This window comes from Lucilia cuprina, chromosome 6 (genome assembly GCF_022045245.1).
Source record: "Lucilia cuprina isolate Lc7/37 chromosome 6, ASM2204524v1, whole genome shotgun sequence".
Taxonomy (NCBI): Eukaryota; Metazoa; Arthropoda; class Insecta; order Diptera; family Calliphoridae; genus Lucilia; species Lucilia cuprina.
The window spans coordinates 43,085,362-43,111,847 of record NC_060954.1 but is presented as its reverse complement, the minus strand read 5'-3'; the positions used below and the strand labels follow the sequence as shown (position 1 = coordinate 43,111,847).

Genomic DNA, 26,486 nt, shown 5'->3' with positions numbered 1-26,486 from the left:
TTTTGAAAATGTAAAGAAAATCAAAATTAGATAAAATTTTGCCGGTTCAAACTGTATTTTCAGATTTTTTATTAAAATAATGTAAATTGCTTAAAAATTTACGATAAGTGTTTAATAAAAAATATTTTTCAAAATTTTGAAAATGTAAAGAAAATCAAAATTAGATAAAATTTCGCCGGTTCAAACTGTATTTTCTGATTTTTTATTAAAATATTGTAAATTGCTTAAAAATTTACGATAATGTAAAAAAAATATTTTTCAAAATTGAAAAAAATCAAAAAAAAAATATTTTTTAAAATTTTAAAAATTAAGAGAAAATCAAAATTAGATAAAATTTTGCCGATTTAAACCCTATATTCAGATATTTATTTGAGATATCGTAAATAGCTTAAAAATTTACGATAAGTGTTAAATAAAAAATATTTTTCAAAATTTTTTAAAACTAAAGAAAATCAAAATTAGATAAAATTTTGATGATTCAAACTCTATATTCAGAATTTTTAATAAAATATGGCAATTAGCTCCAAAATTTACGATAATTGTTAAATTAAATCTATTTTTCAAAATTTTTTTAAATTAAAGAAAATCAAAATTAGAACAAATTTTGTCGGTTCAAACCCTATATTTAGAATTTTTATAAAAATGTTTCAAATAGTATAAAAATTTACGATAAGTGTAACATACAAATTATTTTAAAATTTTTTTTGACAAATAAAGAAAATCAAAATTAGATAAATTTTTACCTAAACAAACTGCATTACAAAAATTACTGTAAAATAATAGCAAATTGTTAAAAAAAATTTAAGATAATTATTAAATAAAACAAATTTTTAAAGAAAATTAAAGGAAAATGATAGTAAGAGTTGTATAATATCTATTTTAATTAGGATTAATGGTTTAAGACTTTGCTTAGTATAGATACTCTTAACCTTTGAGTCCCTAGAAATGACAAAATAAGACACTTATCCTTAAAATTACAAAACTTTAAGAAAAAGAAAAGTAAATTCTTTAAACTTATTATAATTTACAACAGTGTAATAAACAAAATCATTAATCATTTTGAAAATATAATTTTATCAAATCAAATAAAAATTCAAGGTCTTTCAACTGTTTTTGTAGCACAAATATTATAAAAAAAACACAGATTTAAAAAACAAAACTCATCAAATAATATAAATTTTAATTAAAATGTTTTATGATTTTAAAATAAATAACTCAAAACAAAAAGAGTAAAACAAGTTAAATACAAAAAGAAACGCCAAATCATATTATTTTGTCATAATGTAAACAAGTAAAATATAAAATATTTACATTTAAAAAAACATTTTATTTAAAATATGGTTTTAAAGGTGTGTGAGTTTTTTTTCTTGTCTAAAAATAAAAATATTATATATAAAATTCTTAACGTAAATATTTATATATTTAATAATTTGGCAAAATTTCAATATATATTATATACCCAAAAAACAATAAAATAAAATGAAACAAATACGAAAAAAATTGTCATAAATATATTTATGATTATATAGTAGTCTCTGACGTTATTTGTATAAATATTTCGAAATAAACATTTTTATATATAGTTTATTCAGACTGTTTTTCTACTCACATCGAAATACTATACTAATGAAAAATCTTGTCTGCACTTACTCATAACAAATATATAACATTGTTTGTGATAAACACTTGAAATGTTTAATATATTAAAATTTTGTTTTAAAATTATTAAAATAAATTCTTTAGGGAAAATTTAGCTTTATGTTGGGCTAGATCAGACAATTGTTATTATCTTGTTGATTCAACTTTTCCATACTTAGTCAAGCCAAAAACCTTTTGTGATCAGTCTCTATCTGGCCTTTTAATTTTAACCCTTAAACCTTCTGTAATTTTCTAGCATTTTTTTCTTATTTATCCCTAAAAAGGCCAAAATTTAAAAAATTTATGTTACACTTTTAAAAATTAGGAAAATTTTCAGATTTGATAGAATTTACTCTGAAGGTTAAAAACGTTATATTAAGACTTTTCTCTTATTTTTTACTATTCGAAAAACATTGATTGATTTAAAATGTTCGACTATTTTCACTTGTTTTTATACAAATTTATAAGTATTAAAGTTTTAGGAATAACTTTTTTAACGCTTTAACATTTCCAGGACTTTTTAGTCCATTTACTCCTTTTTTTTCTAAAACTCTTGGCAATATTTTAATAACATTCAACTTTTCCACTTTTTTGTGATGAAAGGAAAGTCGAATTTTTGCGCTTAATAAAAAGTTCTCAAAAAAATGGAAAAGTCTAATTTACGAAAAGGTCAAAAAGTCGATTTTTCGTTATTCACAATTATTACGATTGTTCGAATTTGACCTGGTTCACACTAGGAAACATTTTTTTGGGAAACTTTTAATTTGTGTGTGTGAGAGAAAGAGAAGGAAGTATTAACCATATCTTTCTCTTACACACAAAATCAAATGTTTCTCAACAAAAGTTTCCCAGTGTGAACCAGGACTTTTTAGTCAACATTTGGATTTTTTGCGTTTTTACAAAGTTGTTAAAACCCGTTTGAAAAGTCTACTTTCATAAAACGAAAAAGGATCAAAAAGTCGTCTTTTCGTAAAACGAAAAAGATCAAAATGTCGACTTTTCGTTCAATACAATATTATGTCAGTTCGACTTTTTAGCTAATCAGTTAGTAAGTCAGTTCGACTTTTTAGCTAATCAGTTAGTTAGTTGGTTAGTTATTTAGTTAGTTATTTAGTTAGTTATTTAGTTAGTTAGTTAGTTAGTTAGGTAGTTAGTTAGTTAGTTAGTTAGTTAGTTAGTTAGTTAGTTAGTTAGTTAGTTAGTTAGTTAGTTAGTTAGTGAGTTAGTTAGTTAGTTAGTTAGTTAGTTAGTTAGTTAGTTAGTTAGTTAGTTAGTTAGTTAGTTAGTTAGTTAGTTAGTTAGGAAAGACAATCGACTTTTTGTCGAATAAAGTCGAAGTCGACTATATTGTCGTCTGTGAAAAAAGTCGAAAAGTCGACTTTGGAAATACGAGTCGGAAAGTCGAAAAAAGTCTACAAGGCGAAAAAAATGTCAAAAATAGTCGAAAATTTTAATTAAGTGGCAAACAGGTTAAAAACTCTAAAATAGTCGGAAAAACTCGAAAAAGGTTAAAAAATAGTGGAAAAAATTCGAAAAAAGTTGACAAAAATGGTAAAAAGTCAGAAAATGTCGAAAAAAGGCGAAAAATCAACTTTTCATAAAATGCAAAATGTCGAATTCTTAATTTAACTATAGAATCCTGGACGCGATCTAAATTAAGGAGCAATTAACTATCTGGTGGAAATACAAACGCCGATCTCTTTGCTGCCAGTATTGCAAACCATTCACTCTATTTGTAATTTCTCGATAGTTTTACTTTAGTTTACACTTTTTACTATCAGAAGGGTTCCATTAATTCGTTTCAGCTCGAACTTTTGTCATCGTATGATCTTTTCTTTTAAATTTAATATGTTTTTTTTATTTGTTAATAAAAAATTTTGTTTACTAATCTTTCAATGTGTTCAGCACAGTCCACCAGAAACTTTTATAAGAAAATATATAGATTCTTCAGCACGTGACTCGAAACACACGTAGTTTATTTGAGAATATATTTACAATTTCCTCTAAAAGAATGAGTATATAATACATATATTGATAGATATTTAAATATATAAACATAAAGTATGATAAATTTGTTAAAAATAATTTGTTGATATTGTTTATCTTAATAGTGACCTAAAAATTCGTCTGCTACTATATAATATGATCGATTTGAAGTGACAGGTTCTTAAAAAGTATTTTCTTTTAAAAGACAACAATATCAGATAATAGACTAAAAAGAAGGCGATCTAACACTAACCCAAAACTAGATATTTACTATGAACTAACTAAAATAAAATTTTCAATTATTAATTTCTCTTTTTTTCTTTCATATTTTTCCCTTTTCAGAGTCTAGCCGAGAAACGTGAAGATTCAAATCGTTCCGAGACCTTAGATGAACTAACCGCCGATCAATTGGTACAAGAAAAGACTGCTGTACAACATGGTCTACTCTACTTCGAATCACTGTACGGAAGACCATCAACTAAAGATGAACGTGATGCGGCACGTCCACTATACGATCGTTATCGTCAACTCAAACGTATGGTATCGCGCAGTGTCACTTTAACCGGTTCTTGCCTAGGTGGTGCACCTGAATTGCCCACAATTTTAGAACATGAAGCCATGGTTTTCGAAGCAACACCCTTGCAATATTCCTCCAATAATAGTACGGAGACAACTAACTCACCAACAACCGATTCACAACAACCGCCCACTACCGCCAGTTCAGATGAGTCTACAACGACAACAACAACAGTTCATACACAACCTTCTCAACAGGAAAATATTAGTTTTCTAACCATCGAACAGTTGTGGGATAATCTGGATAAGACGAGGGAGGAAAAGAAACTATTAAAACGTATAATACGTGAATATGAGACTGTATTCGAAGAGCAAAATGGTCGTAAAATGTTAAAGGGTGATCGTAAAACTATCGAAGAAACCTATGCCCAGTATAAGGAGAAAAAGGCAAAGACACGTCTTTTGCAGGCTTTAATTAAAAAGCAAATATCACGTTGAAGGGTTAATTTGGAAATCGTTATACAAGTATACAAACTAAATAGAGTATATAGTATAGAGTTTAGTACAGTTTAGTACAGTTATATTAAAAGCTTTTTTTTCGTTTTGTTATTGTATTAAAACAAAAAAAGCTTAATATAACAGCTAAACAAGATAGAAAGAGAGAGAATGAATAAAAAGTGTTTGTGAGCAAAGCTAAGAAAGCTTAAGTAGGGTTAAACACCTTTTTTGTTAAATAAAATTGAAAATGTTATACAAAAGCTTAAGCTAAAAGAAAAAGCTTTTGTTTAACATAGAGCAATGTAAGAATATTTTCTATATATATAAAAGAGAACAACAACAACATACCGTTTTATAAAAAGCATCTCATTTATAACATTTTTTAAGTTTTCATTTCCTGTTCCTGGAAATCTTAAATAAAAAAGTTTGGTTTTAAACCAAAATTTCATGTTATTGAAAAAAAAATACAGATTTTTATTTAAAAAAAAGAAAAAAATTTGTTTAATTTTTAAGACATACACTTATACATATATAAATATTGTTTAGCATCATTTTATACACACACACTTATATAAATTATACATTATACATATTGTTATTATTTATTACTTTAACTTTTAAATTATGTATTTTATTTTTTTTTTGATTTTTTGATTTTTTAATTTTTTATTTTTCTTTATTTTCATTATTTCATATATTTTTTTAATTTTTATTATTATTTCGGTTGTTATATAGTCTAGACATGCCATAAATAGTTTTAATGTTGAAAAAAATACAACATAAAAAAATAAAAAAACAAACATGTTAATTTTAAATTAAAAACAAATAATATTTTTTGTTTTTTTCTAAAAACTTTTTCTAAGTAAAAAGTTTAAAAAGCAGTAATTAAAGCAGCATACTTATTTTGTAAAAAAAACAACAACAATAACAAAATAGAAAAACTATTAAAATATTTATAGAAATTTTTTTAAATAATTAAACTTTTTATATTAATACAACATAATAAAATTGTTTAAAAAATTTTCCACATATTAAACATATTTAAAGCAATTATTACAATTCAGCAGCAAAAAACATTTGTAATTTATACAAAATTTTATTTAAAAAAAAAGACAAAAAAATCAAAAACTAAAACCAAATTCTTATAAAAATTCAAAACTATTACATATTTTCTTAAAACCCATTTCTTCAATTCACCATCGATGTCGTATTGTTGTAGTATTGTAAGTCATACAACTTTTTTAAAACAAAAACAAATCAATAATCAAAAACATCACGACATACTACGTTACAAGCGTACAACACCAATTGTGAATTTGACAATTAAATTCATAAGCATTTTTTACCTAATTTTTAAAAATTTTTCAAAGGTTTACAAAACAAACTTTTATCAAAATTTTTTCTTCTATAATTCTTTATTAAAAGATAATGAAATTTTTTTAAGACTTCTAAATCGATTAATAATATAAATTGATTTTCTTGGCAATAGCTGTTAGTAATTAACTTTTTAAATTAATTTTTTGATTAAATATTTTTATATAAATGGTTAAAGGGACCAAATTTATTAAAACATAATACTTACGACCTTTGATCAATAGTTAATTTTCAATTTATTTGTTAAAAGTAATAATATTTATCGGATTTATTTTAACAATAATAAAAAATGTCTAAAGGTTTCACTCGTTACATCCTATAGAGGGAATTATAACATTAAGATCTTTCCTAGATATAAATATGAATATTTTCACAAATGATTAAGGAACTAAACTAGTCTATTGATTAGTCTGTGGTTTGTCTATTGATTAGTCTGTGGACTAAGTAAATTTTCAGTCAATATACTAGACCATAGATAAGTCAATATACAAAGCCATAGACTGGTCATCACAGAAGTCCATAGATAAGTCAATAGAATATTCCAAGAAGCAGACAATTGATCAGTCAATAGAATTGTTCTTAGATTAGTCAATAGACTAGTACACAGATTAGTCAAAAGTCCATAGAATAGTCTGTAGGCTTATCAAAAGACTAGTCAAAAGACTAGACTATTGATTAGTCTATGAACTAAACTACAGACCTTTACTAATCTGTGTACTGGTCTATTGACTAATCGAAGAATAATTCTATTGACTGATCAATTGTTTGCCCTTTGGAATAATCGATTGACTTATGTATGGTCTAGTCTATTGACTGAAAATTTACTTATCTATAGACTAGACTATTAATTAATATATTGTCTAGTGTATAGGCAAATCTATGAAATAGACTACATACTTATCTATGAACTAGTCTTTGGATTAGCCTAAATACTGGTCTATTGACTTGACTATGGACTAGTATAAGGACTAGTCTATTGACCGATCTATCAACTAGTCTATTGAGTAGTCAATGGAGTTGTCTATTGATCAGTCTATGGACAAGTCCATAAACTAGTCTTTGGACAAGTCCATGAACTAGTTTTTGGACTAAGTCTTAGACTTGTCTATAAACTAGTATATTGCCTAGCATTTATACTTGCCTATTGACTTATTTAAGGACTAGTTTTTAGACTAGTCTATGTACTAGTTTTCGGACTAGTTTATGTCTAGTCTATTGGCTTGTATATGGACTTGTCTGTTGACTAGTCTATAAACTAGTTTTTGAAATAGTCTAACGGCTTGTCTATTAATCTATTAATCTATGAATTAGTCTTTGCACTAGTCCAGTGACTAGACTATGGACTTGTCTGTTGACTAGTATAAGGAGTAGTCGATGACCTTGTCTATTGACTGGTCTATCAACTAGTCTATGGAGTTGTCTATGGAATTGTCTATTTATTAGTCTATGAACAAGTCCATGAACTAGTCTTTGGACTTGTCTATGGACTAGTCTATGGGCAATTTCATAAACTAGACTTTAAAACTTATTTAAGGGCTTATCTTTAGACTAGTCTATGTACTAGTCTTTGGATTAGTCTTTAGACTAGTCTTTGGATTAGTCTTTAGACTAGTCTTTGGATTAGTCTTTAGACTAGTCTTTGGATTAGTCTTTAGACTAATTTATTGTCTAGCATATGTACTTGTCTATTGACTAATTAAAGGACTACTTTTTAGACTAGTCTATGTACTAGTTTTCGAACTAGTTTATGTCTAGTCTATTGATTAATATATGGACTTGTCTGTTGACTAGTCTATGCACTTGTCTAATTACTGGTCTTGTTAATTGACTTGTCTATATACTAGTCTTTGGATTAGTCTAAAGGCTTGTCTATAAACTCATCTAAGAACTAGTCTTGCATTAGTCTATGGACTAGTTCAGTGACTAGTCTATAAAGTTGTCTGTTGATTCGTTAAAGGACTAATCTTTGCACTGGTCAATGCTCGTGTCTATTGACTGTCTAGTCTATAATGGACTTGCATATTGATCAGTCTGAGAACTAAATAGTCATTGAACTAGTCTTTGTACTAGTCTAAGTGGTTGTCTATTAAACAGTCTATGAACTAGTCTATTGACTAATCTAAGGACTAGTTTTTGGACTTGTCTATAGACTTGTCTTTCAACTAGTTTATGTCTAGTCTTATGATTAGTATATGAACTAGTCTATGGACTTGTTTATTGACTAGTTTATCAAGTAGTCTTTTAAGTAGTCTATGGACTTGTGTATTGATCAGTATATGGACTACTCTATAGTACCAGCCGATTTACTAATACATGGACTCGTTTTTTTTTGCGGTTAATCTATAGACTTATCTATAGTTTAGTCCATTGACTAAGCAAATGAAAGACCTATTAAGTAGTCTATATACAGGCTAAGACTTTGGACTTACCTATTGACTAGTCTTTCATTTGGTCATTTAACTTGTCTATAAACTAAACTATATTAAAGGTTTTTGTCTGATCCATGGACTAGTCTATTGACAGAACTATATTCTAGCCTATTGACTTATATCTGGATTAGTTGACAGGCTAATTTTGTAACTAAATACATGGCTACTCTAGTCTATTGACTAATCTATAGACTAGTCTATGTAGTAATCTATTTAGAAGTCTAGTGATGATGAAGTATCCATAGAATAGTGTTAGTCTTTTCACTAGTCAATGAAGTAATTTATAATATTTATTGAGCTATTGACCACTTGATCTATTGACTTCTCCTATATCTAGTGTACTGATCTGTGAACTGTTTTTTGTTTTGGCCTCTTGATCTATTGACTTCTTCTATGCCTAGTGTACTGATCTGTTGACTGATCTATTGGCCTCTTGATCTATTGACTTCTTCTATGTCTAGTGTACTGATTTTTGGACTGGTATTTAAACATTTTTCTTTCATTTTATTCATAAACTTTTAGCGAAGGTTTATAAGTTAAATTTTCATACAAAATTTGTTCTATAAACCTTTGATAAATGTTTGATAATTGTTTATAATTACTTTATGGTAAAATAAATTAAATTAATTTTATTTTCAAATAATATTTCCTATTTTTTATATTTTATAAATTAAATTGATTAAATAAATTAACCTTCCTTGCTGCTGAATTTTATAATTGTCCTTTAAAAACTAGTTCTCATTGTTTGGTCCCCTTTTTCAATAAATTAATAGATTTAAGACTTTATTCATAACAATTTATTAAAGGTTTATAAGACTATTAAAAAATGTTTTATAAACCTTTAATAACTTGTTAAGAATAAATCAAGTTAAAATATTTTTTATTATTTTTTTTTTTAATTTGTTATAACAATATTGTCTCTATTATCAATATGTAATTTAATTATATATTGAACTGTGATAGTTTATAGTTCTGTGTTTTTTTTTTTTAATTTTATTTTGTTCTGTTTTTTTAGTATTTTATAATGAATTTCAATATTTTTTTTTATAAAATATTTGAGAGACTTTGTTTAATTTTTTATATTTTTTCTATAACTTAAGAGAACATAATTATTATTACAAATAATAAATTGTTGTTGATTCCTTATTAGTTTTATATAAAATATATAACTAAAGCTATATACTTAAATAATATATATTTATAATAATTATATTTCGAAAACAAAAAAAAAAAATATTAATAAAAATATATTAACAAAAATTTATAATTTACTATAAAAAAAACAACAAACAAAAAATTACTTCAAATCAATTTAAATAAAATAAATTTCATTTATATTTAAACTTTGACACCACCACAATAATCTTAAAAATAATAATAATATAAAAACAATTATCATCATACAAATTACATTTAATATTTATACAGCAAAAACAATACAATAAAATAATAATTAAATAAAAAAATGTCATTAAAATATCTTTAAATATTATTAACATTATAACAAAAAAATCTTATTCACAAAAAACTTAACCAAACAACATTTAACAGTTTCACAGTTTTATTTACCATTTAAAGGATTTTTTCTTGTAATAATCCTTTTGCCTAAAAGTGTGCTTTGAATTTTGGGTTTTTAACTAAAACTGTGTTGCTTTTAAATCAAAAAATTTATTCTAAATTTAAACACATTTGTGAATATTTCTTAAACTTTTATCAAAGGTTTATAAGATAAATTTTTATAATCATTTTTGTTTTTGATATAACACAGTTAATCTATTTTATATATATTATGATTATTATTAAATTCATAATACGTTTATATTGTTATTTACTTAAATAATTATCTTATTTACTATATATATACATACATACGAAACTTATATAGATTTTTTTCGAAAAAAAAAACTTTAACATAAAATATATTATAAAAAATGGTTAAAACAAAAATATATTGGAGTTTTTATTTTTCATGATTTTTTTCTTTTAATTTTTATCAACATTTTTCATTTTATTTTAAAACGATTATTAAAGTTAACAATGGTTTAAATAACATTTAATAACCGTTTAGAGCTTTCTGATAATTTAGCTGAATAATAAGAAAAATTTTTAAGTTTTTATACCCTACACCATTTTTGTCCATCTGCCTGCCTGCCCGTCCGTCTGTCTGTCTGTCTGTTTGTCTTTCTGTCTGTCTGTCTGTCTGTCTGTCTGCCTGTTTTGATCTTCTATTGTCCCAGACATGAAGCCTATTGAAAATGGTTAAGATCGGTTTACTATTTCACGATTCAAAGCCGATTGGTATACTTTATAAGACAAAAATTTTTATATAAAAACACACTTAACGATTTTGATGATTTCTTCATGTAATTCCAATATTAACGAATTTTAATATTTAATTAATATGGAAGGTGCCACGCCTAATACTACTACTTACCCGCCTACTTTTTTAGCCCCATACTGAACCGCCAAATAGGGCTTGTAAACCTTGTAATCAATCTACAGGTCTAATGGCTTGAATTTTTTTAGACTAAAATTAATGCCAACATTACATTCGCTAATAACACCGTTAAACTAAACATAAAGACGTCGACTCTAGCAACTCTCAAGGGTTTCATCTCGAACGTAATAGTCTTGAAATTACTTCTTAATTGTATAAATTTTCTAATCGATTTTATAGAGAAATTTTAATAACAACGGATTGTTGTCAGTGTTGAGCTTATAACGTTTGTTACGATTTTGGCAACGAATGTGTATAAAATTTAGATTTTGACAACGAATTGCTGCAATGTTGTGTTGTAATACGTATGAATGTTAAAGTATATTGTCGTACGTATATACATATATACGTACGACAACACAACGTTGTCAACATTGAAACAATTCGCTGTCCAAATCTGAATTTTATACACATCCATAACAAAGGTGTATTGACAACTTATTGTTGTTAATAGTAAAAAAAAATTAAACACTTGGGTATCACTTTGATACTTTGGCGTTTAACTAATATCAGAGTGGCATATGACTCTTTTTTACATCATGGTGTTATTGTAATCCTTGAGAAAAGAGGTACTAACAATACCTCCAGTCTATCGGCACTATAACCTGATGATGATTATATAAATTCTCGACCTTTTGTTGAAAATATTTGATATGGTGTCGGAGCAAAATATCCGACAATCTTGGTAGCCTGTGCCAAACAATCTAGGTAGCCAGTTGCAAACAGGACTTTGTCCTATCCTTGTGGTGGCTATGGTTTAAATCTAAGTTCGCTTGGTTAAAAGGTAAAATTAAAATTTTGCAGGATAAGTTTCTGTTAACATAGAGTTATGAATGGATTTACCATCGGATTCAACTATCTAATGGATGAATATGATTCTGTGTTGAAATTGCAATGTAATTCTTATAAGCACTTATAGATTCATATTATGATCCCAAAATTAAGGCCATTTTAGTTATGGAATGCCTAAGGAGGAGATGATGTAAAGGTTAAGTGATGGAGAATTTCTCATAGCATCAATAGGGAACTTAGGTATGATGAGTAGTGGGTTCTTACAATTCTATATCTTTAACTTCTTAAGATTAATAATACATGATCGCATTAACTTACGTTATGAAAACATATTCTGATTGCGAAATTATGCTAAAATGTACTAAATTTGTTTTATGGAAATATATATTTATCAATTTGACTCGATCATTGTTATGCGATCAAATTCGATGTATCATAGGGGAGTAGGCGTAAATATGGGTCCATCGTTATAAATGTTTATAGAGTAAGATACCCATACTTCAAACTTATAGAATTTAAAAGTGTTATTAGTGTTCATAAGACAATTTTGATCTTAAAGTTTGTATGGGGGCTAGGGTGAAATGAGGCACGATCATTACCAAAATTGGTAGTGTCATTTAAAGTTCTATAAAACTAAGTTTTGCTGACTTCTGTTGACATTATAGATCATTAAACTTATTTATAAACCCAAAGGCTCTATTCGGTGGTACGCTGCTATGGGGGCTAGTCAAATTTACCGATTTTAACCATTTTCAATGGGCTTCAACCTTGGGCCAATAAAAGCGTGTGCGCTAAATTTCATCCAATTATTTTGAAAATTGCGCACAAGGTTTACATGGACAACCATCCGGACGGACGGACATTGCTTAGTCGACTCAGAAAACGATTCTAAGCCGATTGGTATACTTTATAGGACAAATATTTTTATATAAAAACACACTTAACGGTTTTGATGTTTTTTATGTAAAATTTGTAGATTGCAGGTGCCGTTCCTCCCTCATTGTAAGTCCGCCAATTTGTTGTGCAAATTGTTAACATAGATGTTAAAGTTCTTTGTGTAAAATGTCAAGATTCTAACTGTAATAGTTTCCAAAATTAACAAAATTTTTATATTTAATTAATATGGGAGGTGCCACGCCTCCAACTGCTAATCCGCCTACTTTTTATCATATATAATCACATTGAAGTGGCTTCGACAAAAATTTGATGACCATAATTGTTATGTTTTCTTAATATGGGCGTGTCTCCTCGCCCTCATGAAATTTCAAAACAAAAATTTGCCTTTAACCTCTTCCAGATATGCAGGACATACACTGTGAAAATCTCAGCCATAAACTTCAAATGTACAAAACAAATACTTATTATTTATTCAGTTGAAAATATATATTTTTAATAAAAAATTTTTTTCAAAAGAAATAATTTTAAATAATCAAGTGTTTGTGTCTATAATATTAACTAAGTTAAGCTATTTGAAAGTGCCGATTATTTGTTAAATATTAATTATTTATCTCTAAGTAATAAATATTTTTTTGTAAAACTCCAAACAAAAAGGTGTACGAAACCATATAATGGATTGGATAATTAGTTTTATTTTTTTTTTTAATAAAACAAATATTCTTAAAAGCAATTTTCATAAAAATTTCATATGTTTACATAAACAAACCACATAACTTATATTTTTTTTCTTTCACTAATTACTGATTTTTGAAAAAAAAACGTTGTCAGTTAAAACTCAGCTAATATTTTGTTTATTTTATAAAATGAATTAGTTATTGCTTAATAATATTGATTGAGTTTTTCATACATTATTTAATAATATAAATGTTAAAACAACTATTTGACTGATATATAAATGTTTAAATTTTATTCTAAATAAAAACAATTAAATAAAAAAATAAATTAACACATTATTGTATGTTTAATTTTTTTTCAATTTTCATTATAAATATAAACAAATTTATACATGTTATATTTTTTCATATTGATGGTAGTTTTAAATTAAATTAAAAATAAAAAAACGCATACAATATTTAGGCATAAAATAAAAATAAAATAATAAACGCAAATCAACAAAAAGTTAACTGATAATATTTTTCGTATAACAAAAAAAAGTGTTAACAAAAAAACGAAATAAAAATTTAACAAAAACCAAACAACAACAAAACAAAAAATAAGTTATAAATTATCTTTAAAAAATAACCATATTAAGGAATACAATAAAAGACTTTTGAACAAATAAAATATTAAAACAAAAAAACCAAATAAAAGTTTATTAAAATATGTATTTGTATTAACAAAATATTTAGTATAAAAAAACAACAAAAATTAAAAAAAGAAAGAAACAAAATAGTATTGATAAATAAAATCTATAATAATTAAACAATATGATGAAAAACAAAAAAAAAAATATTTTTTTCTAATATCCAAAAAAAAAAACAAAAATAAAGTATGAATCCAATTTAAAAAAAAAAAAAACACAAATGGCATCTTAATATTAGATCCAAAATTGTATTATGTATGTATGAAATATACTTTCATCAATAAAGAATATCAATGTTAAAAAAAATAAATTTAAAATATAATATATTGTGTTATTTTTTCCCTTTTATGATTGCATTACATGAAAGTACTGCTGCAGCTCAAAATAAATAATTATCCAAATTTATCATAGCTTTTATCATTAGGAACAAAAATTTAGTCAAGAATTTATCTATATTAGGCGTATACGTAATATTTAAAATATCTGTAAATCATTAACACGTATACGTACAGGTGTCGTTAAGAAAAACAGTGCAATTTTACAAATTTTCTAGAGAAAAAGTTCGCTTAGCCAAGACAACTTTCTAGAGAAAACCAGCATGATTGTATAGTCGGGCATGGTCGACTACATGATACCCTACTTCAAAAGTTAATTCTGGAATGTTTCTACTTATTGTTGACAAAAAAAGAGATTTTTTTACAAGAGGGCTTATAGAGGAGTAGAGTTAAATATGGGCCCATCCTTATAAATGTTGGTACAGGAATTTACATCTTCTTCAAAGTTATTTATGTAGCAAGTGTTATTAGTGTTTATAAATGAATTTTGACACTTAAGTCATTTTCTGAAGGGTAGTTTGTATGGGGGTCTGGGTCAAACGAGACTCGATTATCGCAAAAATCGGTAGTGTCATTTAAAGTTCTATAAAACTAAGTTTTGGCGATTTTTGTTTGCATAATATAACTCTAAACGAAATTATGAGCTCAAAGACCCTATTCGGGATGTACGGTTGTATGAAAGCTAGGCAAAATAATGAGCCGATTTCAACCATTTTTAATAGTATTCGTCTCTGGACAAAAGGAAGAGTATGTGCCAAATTTCATCATTTCATCTGAACTACTTTACCATTTTTAATAGTGTTCGTCTTTGGACAAAAGGAAGAGTATGAGCCAAATTTCATAATTTCATCTGAACTACTTTTCTACAGGAAAAGTTTTTCCAATCAAGAAAACTTTCTAAATTCGTGTACTCTAGACAACTTTTGCACCGAAAATAAAATGTTGTAGTCTAAAAAAACTTTTCTATAGAAAAAGTTCGTCTAGTTCAAACAACTTTTCTATAGAAAACTTAGTCCAGTCTAGAAAAATTTTCTATAGCAAAAGATCGTCTAGCATAGACAATTTCTCTATAGAAAAAGATTGTCTAGTCTAGACAGTTTTTCTACAGAAAAAGTTTATCTAGTGTGATCAACTTTTCTGGAGAAAAAGTTTCTAATCTAGACAGAATTTCTAAGAAAAAGTTCGTCTAATCTAGACAACTTTTCTACAGAAAAAGCTCGTCTAATCTAGACTACTTTTCTATAGAAAAAGTTCGTCTAATATAGACGCATTTTCTATAAAAAAAGTTCGTCTAGACAAAAATTCCATCTAGTCTAGACAACTTTTCTATAGAAAAAGTTCGTCTAATCTAGACAATTTTTCTATAGAAAAAGTTCGTCTAATCTAGACAATTCTTCTATAGAAAAAGTTCGTCTAATCTAGACAACTTTTCTATAAAAAAAGTTCGCCTAATCTAGACATCTTTTCTATAGAAAAAGTTCGTCTAATATAGACACCTTTTCTATAAAAAAGTTCGTCTAACCTAGACAACTTTTCTATAGAAAAGTTTGTCTAGACAAGACGAAAAATTTCATCTAGTCTAGACAACTTTTCTATAGGAAAAGTTTGTTTAGTGTAGACAACTTTTCTATAAGAAAAGTTTGTTTAGTGTAGACAACTTTTCTATAGAAATAGATCGTCTAGTCTAATCAATTTTCCTAGACAACAACGAGGTTCGTCAAATCTGGACAAGTTTTTATAAAAAAAACTTCGCTTAGTTTAGACGACTTTTCTAAAGAAAAAGTCCGTTTAGTCTAGACGAACTTTTCTCTAGAAAAATTTCGTTTAGACTAGACAAACTTTTCTAAAATTTCAAATTTCGTCTAGCCTGACAACTTTTCATAGAAAAAGTTAGTCTAATCTGGAGAACTTTTCTATTGAAAAAATAGTGTAATCTAGACAACTTTTCAAGACAAAGTTCGTATAGTCAAGACAACTTTTCTATAGAAAAAGAAAGCGTTTGTTTAGTCTAGACTTCTCTAAAGAAATAGTTGTCTAGTTAGACCCATTTTCCATATAAAAAGTTCGTCTAGTTTAGAAAACTTTTTGTAGAAGAAGTTCGTCTAGTTCAAACAATTTTTCCATAGAAGAATTTCGTCTAGTCTAAAGGAATTTTATTATAAGAGGTTCGTTTAGCTTAGACAACTTGTCTATTGAAAAAGTTCTTTCATTCTAGACAACTTTTCTATAGAAAAATTTCATCTTCTATTCTAGACAACTTTTTTAAAGAAAAAGTTAATCTAGTCTAGACAATTTTTCTATAGAAAATGTTTGTTCATACTAGACGAACTTTCCGTGTAAGAAGTTGGTTTAGTTTAGACAACTTTTCTATAGAAAAAGTTTGTCTAATCTAGACAACTTGTCTATAGAGGAAGTTATTTAAGTGTAGACAACTTTTGTATAAAAAAAGTCGAAATTTGTCTATTATAAACAACTTTTCTATAGAAAAATTTCATCTTCTATTCTAGACAACTTTTTTAAAGAAAAAGTTAATCTAGTCTAGACATTTTTTCTATAGAAAATGTTTGTTCATACTAGACGAACTTTCCGTGTAAGAAGTTGGTTTAGTTTAGACAACTTTTCTATAGAAAAAGTTTGTCTAATCTAGACAACTTGTCTATAGAGGAAGTTATTTAAGTGTAGACAACTTTTGTATAAAAAAGACGAAATTTGTCTATTATAGACAACTTTTCTATAGAAAAATTTTATCTTTTAGTCAAGACAACTTTTCTATAGAAAAACAAAATCGTCTAGCGTAGACAACTTTTATATAGAAAAAGTTCGTCTAGTAAATACATCTTTTCTATAGAATAAGTTCTTCTAGTCTAGACAACTTTTTCATGGTAAAAGTTCATTTTGTCTAAACATTTAATCTCATAGAAAAGTTCGCCATGTATTATAGACAACTTTTCTATAGGAAATGTTTATTTAGCCTACAAAGAGCTAGAATAACTTTTTGAAGACAACTTTTCCATAGAAAATGTTTGTGAAAATTTAAAGACAATCTCTGTATAAGAAAAGTCTTAAAGAGGTACAAAATACCTCAATGCAAAACAAAAGTTTCTCTCTCAAAACAATGACCATTACTTTAATGTTTTTAAAAACAAAATAACAGAAAAAAACACCAACAATTTGAACCATAATTTTAAATATTCTAGAGTCTTGTGAAAACAACATAAACAAATTAAAAGAAAACAACAGAATGAAAAAAAAAGATAATTGTTGAAAAAATCTTGTTTTGTTTTCTGTTTGCTGCCCAAAAATAAAGGATGTTTATTCGTCCCTTTTTATTTAAGCATAAAATACACAAGTAATTTTGTGTAAAATTTAATGAGCTACAAACAGTAATAAAGATTAATATATATATATATATATTTTTATACAATATGTATGTGTATTAAAGAAGGGGTTAAAAACAAACTAACAAATGGGTTTTAACCATAGTACATATATACATACATATATACTTTATCAAATATATAAATTAAAGAAGCCAATTTAGATTGTATCTCCAATTTGTTGGAGCGAAACATGGTAAAAAAAAATAAGAAAAACCATTAAAAATATTATCTTAACATTTAAGATGCTTAACAAAATTCAAACACTTTAAAATGCAACAATAATTTTATAACGAAAATGAACTGACGTATTTTAAAGGGTTCTTTTAATTCTATAGAAAATTAGCCTAGACTAGATAAACTTTTTCTTTTTCATTTAGAGTAGAATAACTTTTTCTACAGAAAGGTTGTATAGATTAGAGGAACTTGATCTATTGAAAAGTTGTTTAGACTAGACGAACTTTTAATTCTTAAAAGTTGTCTAGACTAGAAGAACTTTTCTATGAATAAGATATTTGAAGTAGACGAACTTTTTCTATAGAAAAAGTGTCTAGTCTAGAAGAATTTCTAATATAGAAAAACGGTCTAAACAAATTTTTTCTTTTTCATTTACAAAAGGGAAACCTTTCTATACCCTTTATCTTTATGAGAAGGGTATATATAAGTTTGTCATTCCTTATGTAATTTCTATAATATAATTTTCGACCCTATAAAGTATATATATTCTGGATCCTTATAGATAGCAGAGTCGATTAAGCTATGTCCGTATGTCTGTCTGTCTGTCTGTCTGTTTTTTGAATCTCATCAAAAACTGAGATTTTTTATTCATGCTCAAACAGAAATTGCAAAAAAACAAAACAAAATACATTATCATACGGTAAATTTGGTATTGTACTATGTTTATAAAAACAATGCAGAGCGAGAGCAGCAGAGCAAGAGTAGCAGAGCGAGAGCAGCAGTAGTGTGATTATTGTTATTAGCTAGAAACATGAAATTAATTATGTGGAGCCTGGGTTAAGTAAGAAACCATAAAAGGGAACTTTTTTTTACTTTTTCGTTTTTTACAAGGTACTTTTTGAATTTTCTATAATATTGAACCTAGAAATATGAAATTAAGTATGTAGTGTCTGAATTAGATCAGAATCCACTTTTTGGTACTTTTTAGTTTTTCAAAAGACAGAAAGAAAGAAATTAAGTATGTAGATTCGGAATTAGATGAGAACCCAAAATAGGGAACTTTTTTGTACTTTTTCGTTTTTCAAAAGGTACTTTTTGAGTTTTCTATAATGAACTTAGAAACATGAAATTATGTATGTAGAGTCGGAATTAGACAACATCTGGAAAAAGTGAAATTTTTTGTTTTTTAAAAGGTACTTTTTTAATTTTCTATAATATTGAACCTAAAAATTAACCTTAATTAGTCGAGAACCGATAAAAGGGAACTTTTTCGTTATTCAAAAGGTAATTTTTGAATATTCTATAATATTAAACTTAGGAACATAAAATTAAATATGTAGATTCGGAATTAGTTGAGAACACATGGAACTTTTGGTACTTTTTCGTTTTTCAAAAGGTACTTTTTGAGTTTTCTATAATAATGAACTTAGAAACATGAAATTAAGTTAGTTAGTGATTTGAAAAAAGAGTTTTCGATACCGACTTTTTTTAACACACCATGGTGAAGGGTATATAACATTCGGCACAGCCGAATATAGAACTCTTACTTGTTTTATATAAAAGTTGTATAGACTAGTCGGATTTGTTCTATTTAAAGCTAGTAAGCTACACGTACTTCTTTTATATTAAAGTTATTTAGACTAGAAGAACTTTTTCCATAGAAAAGTTGTCTACACTAGACAATCGTTTTCCATAGAAAAGATATATAGACTAGACAAACTTTTTCTATAGTAAATTGCCTTGAATTGACGAGCTTTTTGTGCAAATTTCATAGACTAAGCAAACTTATTTAATGGAAAAGTTTTCTAAATTAGACGAACCTTTTCTGTAGAAAAGTTGTTAGATAGACGAAGTTTTTCTACAAAAAGTTATCTACACTAGACGAATTTTTTCTACAGAAGAGTTATCTATACTAGACTAAGTTTCATATAGAAAATTTGTCTAAACTATACAACTCCTATGGAATAGTTGTGTAGACAAAATTAACTTTTTCTATGAAAAAGTTGTATAGACTAGTAGAACTTTTCTTAAAGAAAATTTGTCTAAACTTGATGAACTTTTTCTATAGAAAAGTTGTCTACACTAGTGGAACTTTTCCTATAGGAAATTTGTCTAGATTAGAAGAACTTTTTCTGTATTTTTCTTGACTAAACGAACTTTTCTTATAGAAAAGTTTATTTGTCTAAACGAACTAAGTATTTGTATGGATAAGTTTTTTTTTTTTTGTTTAAACGAACTTTTCGTAAAGACAACTAATGGTTTTTCTCTCTTTTCATAGCCGAATTATTTAGAACAGCGCGAATGTTTAGAAAACTTTTTGCTGTTATATCCTTAGTAAAGTACTTAAGTATAATTTTTGTAATTTTAGCAAATTTGTTGTCCTTTATTTTATTTTTGCTTCTTCAACATATTTTCAGGTATTGTGGCTTTGTTGTGTTAACTTTTTTAGCATCCTTTCAAATCAAATGTAAAGGTCAATTTTTTTGTTTAAAAATCAAAAGAGACTTAAAGAAAATTCAACTGGTCTTAATGGAAGCCAAAACAAGGAACAAAGATTTTAAACCTTTTTGTCCAATTGTGTTTTATAAAAGACTAGATATAATAAAATTTCAACTTAACCTCAATAACAAAGTTTAAGTAATAAGAAAAAGATTTATTTTACTTTTAAGGCAACTTTTTTTTTAATTTAAGTAAAAAACGTACTTACCAAGGAAAGGAGTTGTGTAATAACTAGAAATTATAGGCCCCACACATCGTACTGATTTATAAAGGTATTAATTTGAAATATTTTTTTGTTAGGATTTAAGAAAAATTATTTAAATATTCTAAGGTAAACTCAAAACTTTTAATGTAATGATCTAAACATTTAGTTTAAATTGAATCAATAAAAAATTACAAGTTCAATTTAATTAATGAAAAATATAAGATGAAAAGAAAAATCTACCAAAATTATATTACAATGAAAATGTGTTTTGTTTTATATTCATTCCTATTTTGTCTGTGAATTGAGGTCCTTTTTCCTTTGTTCTAGTCATCATCTATATAGTTACATTCAGATATTTTTCTATAGAAAACATATCAGCAAATGTAGTCACAATGTATAAGGATACATACATATTGTTTATTTATTTAAAAGTAACTTAACTCAAAACTTTATAATTTGTAAAAAAATGCTTGAAGTAAATTTTCTTAAGAAACAAAACTTAATAGTTTAACGTAAAAAATCTTAAAATATACGTTAATACATTTTTGTAGTAAACGAAAGAAATGTATATAATAAAATGCATACTAAATATAGACACATATGTTTCTACTATTTGCTAGTACAAGTATAAAAGTATTATTCATTTCATATCTACAAACATCATCTCAATAACAATTCATGAAAAATGTAATTGGAAAAAAGAATAGACCCATAAACCAATATAAGACACAAACACATACATACAATGTCTGTAGACATAACTACTACATGTGTATATACAAAATATATGTTGTGTTTAGAATTGGTTAATAGTATTTGAATATCCTGTAACTACAACAAAAACTGTTTGTTTTCAATATTGTATCCTTACAAAGATATTGGTGTTTTATATTTATTTCCTATACAAAAACAGATTTCAAGTATTTTTACTATTTGTTTAAATTATTTACTTTTAGAATGTAAATTTTTGACATTTACAATATTAAAGAACTATTTTTGTAGAAAATTAGACGAACTTTTCCTATAGAAAATTTGTTTAGACTAGACAAACTTTCCATAGAAAAGTTGTTTAGATTAGACGAACTTTTTCTATAGAAAAGTCTAGTCTAGACAACTTTTCTATAGAAAAAGTTTCTAAAGAAAAGTTCTCTAGACTAGACGAACTTTTTCTATAGAAAAGATGTCTAGACTAGACGAACTTTTTCTATAGAAAAGATGTCTAGACTAGACGAACTTTTTCTATAGAAAAGATGTCTAGACTAGACGAACTTTTTCTATAGAAAAGATGTCTAGACTAGACGAACTTTTTCTATAGAAAAGATGTCTAGACTAGACGAACTTTTTCTATAGAAAAGATGTCTAGACTAGACGAACTTTTTTAATAGAAAAATTGTCTAGAATAGACTTAATTTTTCTATAGAAAAGTTGTCTAAACAAGACTTAATTTTTCTATAGTAAAGTTGTCTAAAAAAGACTTACTTTTTCTATAGAAAAGTTGTCTAGACAAGACTAACTTTTTCTATAGAAAAGTTGCCTAGACCAGACCAACTTTTTTCTATAGAAAAGTTGCCTAGACAACTAACTTTTTCTATAGAAAAGTTGTCTAGACAAGACTAACTTTTTCTATAGAAAAGTTGCCTAGACAAGACTAACTTTTTCTATAGAAAAGTTGTCTAGACAAGACTAACTTTTTCTATAGAAAAGTTGTCTAGACAAGACTAACTTTTTCAATAGAAAAGTTGTCTAGACAAGACTAACTTTTTCTATAGAAAAGTTGTCTAGACAAGACTAACTTTTTCTATAGAAAAGTTGTCTAGACAAGACTAACTTATTCTATACAAAAGTTGTCTAGACAAGACTAACTTTTTCTATACAAAAGTTGTCTAGACAAGACTAACTTTTTCTATAGAAAAGTTGTCTAAACAAGACTAACTTTTTCTATAGAAAAGTTGTCTAGACAAGACTAACTTTTTCTATAGAAAAGTTGTCTAGACAAGACTAACTTTTTCTATAGAAAAGTTGTCTAGACAAGACTAACTTTTTCTATAGAAAAGTTGTCTAGACAAGACTAACTTTTTATATAGAAAAGTTGTCTAGACTAGACGAACTTTTTCTATAGAAAAGTTGTCTAGACTAGAAGAACTTTTTCTATAGAAAAGTTGTCTAGACTAGAAGAACTTTTTCTATAGAAAAGTTGTCCAGACTAGACGAACTTTTTCTATAGAAAAGTTGTCCAGACTAGGCGAACTTTTTCTATAGAAAAGTTGTCCAGACTAGACGAACTTTTTCTGTTGAAAAGTTGTCCAGACTAGACGAACTTTTTCTGTTGAAAAGTTGTCCAGACTAGACGAACTTTTTCTATAGAAAAGTTGTCCAGACTAGACGAACTTTTTCTATAGAAAAGTTGTCCAGACTAGACGAACTTTTTCTATAGAAAAGTTGTCTAGACTAGACGAACTTTTTCTATAGAAAAGTTGTCTAGACTAGATGAGCTTTTACTATAGAAGATTTACTTAGACTAGGTGAGCTTTTTCTATATAAAAGTTGTCTAGACTAGAAGAACTTTTGCTACAGAAAAGTTGTTTAAACTAAACGAACTTTTTCTATAAAAAAGTTGTCTAGACAAGACTAACTTTTTCTATAGAAAAGTTGTCTAGACAAGACTAACTTTTTCTATAGAAAAGTTGTCTAGACTAGACGAACTTTTTCTATAGAAAAGTTGTCTAGACTAGAAGAACTTTTTCTATAGAAAAGTTGTCTAGACTAGAAGAACTTTTTCTATAGAAAAGTTGTCTAGACTAGACGAACTTTTTCTATAGAAAAGTTGTCTAGACTAGACGAACTTTTTCTATAGAAAAGTTGTCTAGACTAGACGAACTTTTTCTATAGAAAAGTTGTCTAGACTAGACGAACTTTTTCTATAGAAAAGTTGTCTAGACTAGACGAACTTTTTCTATAGAAAAGTTGTCTAGACTAGACGAACTTTTTCTATAGAAAAGTTGTCTAGACTAGACGAACTTTTTCTATAGAAAAGTTGTCTAGACAAGACTAACTTTTTCTATAGAAAAGTTGTCTAGACAAGACTTACTTTTTCTATAGAAAAGTTGTCTAGACTAGACGAACTTTTTCTATAGAAAAGTTGTCTAGACTAGACGAACTTTTTCTATAGAAAAGTTGTCTAGACTAGACGAACTTTTTCTATAGAAAAGTTGTCTAGACTAGAGGAACTTTTTCTATAGAAAAGTTGTCTAGACTAGAGGAACTTTTTCTATAGAAAAGTTGTCTAGACTAGACGAACTTTTTCTATAGAAAAGTTGTCTAGACAAGACTAACTTTTTCTATAGAAAAGTTGCCTAGACAAGACTAACTTTTTTCTATAGAAAAGTTGTCTAGACAAGACTAACTTTTTCTATAGAAAAGTTGTCTTGACAAGACTAACTTTTTCTATAGAAAAGTTGTCCAGACTAGACGAACTTTTTCTGTAGAAAAGTTGTCCAGACTAGACGAACTTTTTCTGTAGCAAAGTTGTCCAGACTAGACGAACTTTTTCTGTAGAAAAGTTGTCCAGACTAGACGAACTTTTTCTATAGAAAAGTTGTCCAGACTAGACGAACTTTTTCTATAGAAAAGTTGTCTAGACTAGACGAACTTATTCTATAGAAAAGTTGTCTAGACTAGACGAACTTATTCTATAGAAAAGTTGTCTAGACTAGACGAACTTTTTCTATAGAAAAGTTGTCTAGACTAGATGAGCTTTTACTATAGAAGATTTACTTAGACTAGGTGAGCTTTTTCTATATAAAAGTTGTCTAGACTAGAAGAACTTTTGCTACAGAAAAGTTGTTTAAACTAAACGAACTTTTTCTATAAAAAAAGTTGTCTACACAAGACGAACTTTTTCCAGAGAAGACCATTCTTTATAGAAAGTTGTATAGACTTGACAAACCTTTTCTGTAGAAAAGATGTCTAGATTAGACGAACTTTTTCTATAGAAAGGTTGTCTAGACTAGACGAACTTTTTATATAGAAAGGTTGTCTATACTAGACGAACTTTTTCTATAGAAAAGTTGTCTAGACTAGACGAGCTTTTTCTATAGAAAAGTTGTCTAGACTAGACGAGCTTTTTCTATAGAAAAATTGTATAGACTAGATGGAAATGGAAAGATTATGTAGACCTAACTAATGTATTCTATATAAAATGTTTTTCTAAACAAAACAAAGTTTTGCTAAATGTTAATAATATAGATGTTGGGTATATAAGATTCGTTATAACCGATTATGTACTTTTACTGTTTTATTCTTTTCTATTTTTTTGCAATAATACAGTTATTCATATGTACTTGTACTTTTTGCTGAGTCTGAACAGGAATAGTTTCCCTCTTTTGTGTTTTTGTTGAAAAGGACAACTAGGTCATGTTGTGGTTTAAATGACATGTTAAACTATGTATTTTATATTCAAAGTTGCTTTTGTTATTTTTGTCAATAGTCTATAACTGTAGTCTACAGCCTAGTTTAGGTTTGAATAAAAAGTAGAAATATTTTAGTTTAGATTGTATTGGTTTTGTATGCGGTTATTATGGATTTGTATATTGTGAGGCAATTGAGAAAATGTTTATGTCTTATTTGAATATCTATTTGCGAGCATTTGACAACATTTAACAATGTAATTTAGGTTGGAGATATATAGTAAATGGTATATTTAGGAGAATTTGTTAAAAAGTGTATATAGGATGGTTATAAAAATAATCATTAGATAAATTTACTAGAAACTTTTATATGTTAAATAAGTTTAATTTTTTTTACAATTTAAAATTGTTTGCATTTCTTTTCTAATTATCTAACAACCTTTCCAAGAATATTTCCACATGTAATGCAATTATAAAGTTTTTTTTTAATATTATTTCGCGACATGCCGGTATACACAATTTGAAACAAGAACATAATTAATGTTTGATAATGCAATTTAATATTTAGACAGAGTAGAGTGGAAAAGAGATGACTAAAAACTAGTGATAGTGGAACTTGTTGTTGTTATACAAAAGCAACGAGTAGCTAAAGTAATTGGATTGAAAAATTAAATTAATTTTTACGAATTGTTGAGATGAACTTGCAACATGTGTGTGCATGGAGGGAAATAAGTAGCAACCAGTAGCAGGAGTATCAGCACCTACAACAATAACTCGCATGCCACAAAAAATGTGTTTAAAATAATATAAATAAATATTGTTATTAGACAGGTTCTGTTGTACGAAAACTTTACTTATATAAAGTATTTGAACCACTTGACTTGGTCGTCTATTTCTATCGACAATTTTTTGCATAATTCTATAGTCTATAGTCCGAGATAATTTCCTTTATAAAATGTTTAACAATATGATCACCCTAATATTTATGCATCTGATTTAAGTATGTAGTTACAAAAATACACATTCAACCTCCTCCTTTCAGTTGCAGTCATTGAGGGGAGAGAAACAAAAAAGAGTGATATATCATGGAACCGGATAATTAAAATGCAAAACAAAACCCTTAAACACTTGGTGTGTAAAGTTAAACGTGACAAGGATAATCGTATTTTAAGGCTCAGCTCCATCTAATGCGGTTGACACACATTCGTTCGAGCAATGTAAATAAATTACATACCCATATATATATGTATGTCTATGTAAACATTAGTGTAGCTTTTAAATAAATTTTAAATAATTCAATTGTAACCTGCTGCTTCGTGAGAAGCTTGTAATTTCTATAATATAATTTTTCGACCCTATAAAGTGTATATATTTCGGATTCTTGTAGATAGCGCAGTAGCTATAGCCATGTCTATCTGTCTGTCTGTCTATTTGTCTGACAGTCTGTCCGTCTATCTGTCTATTTGTCTGACAGTCTGTCCGTCTGTCCGTCTATAT

General features: G+C 26.8%; 1 protein-coding gene across 4 annotated transcripts in view; it reads left to right on the top strand.

Annotated features, from left to right (window-relative positions):
* Positions 1-4,988, top strand: part of LOC111679912 (bromodomain-containing protein DDB_G0270170) — a 53,996-nt gene extending 49,008 nt beyond the window's left edge. For all 4 annotated transcript variants that reach the window (XM_046955833.1, XM_046955832.1, XM_023441517.2 and 1 more), the window contains one exon: positions 3,967-4,988. In XM_046955833.1, the coding sequence (XP_046811789.1) occupies positions 3,967-4,638 (672 nt within the window). In that variant the 3' untranslated portion in view covers positions 4,639-4,988. The remainder of the gene's footprint in view (positions 1-3,966) is intronic.
* Positions 4,989-26,486: the final 21,498 nt, after the last annotated feature.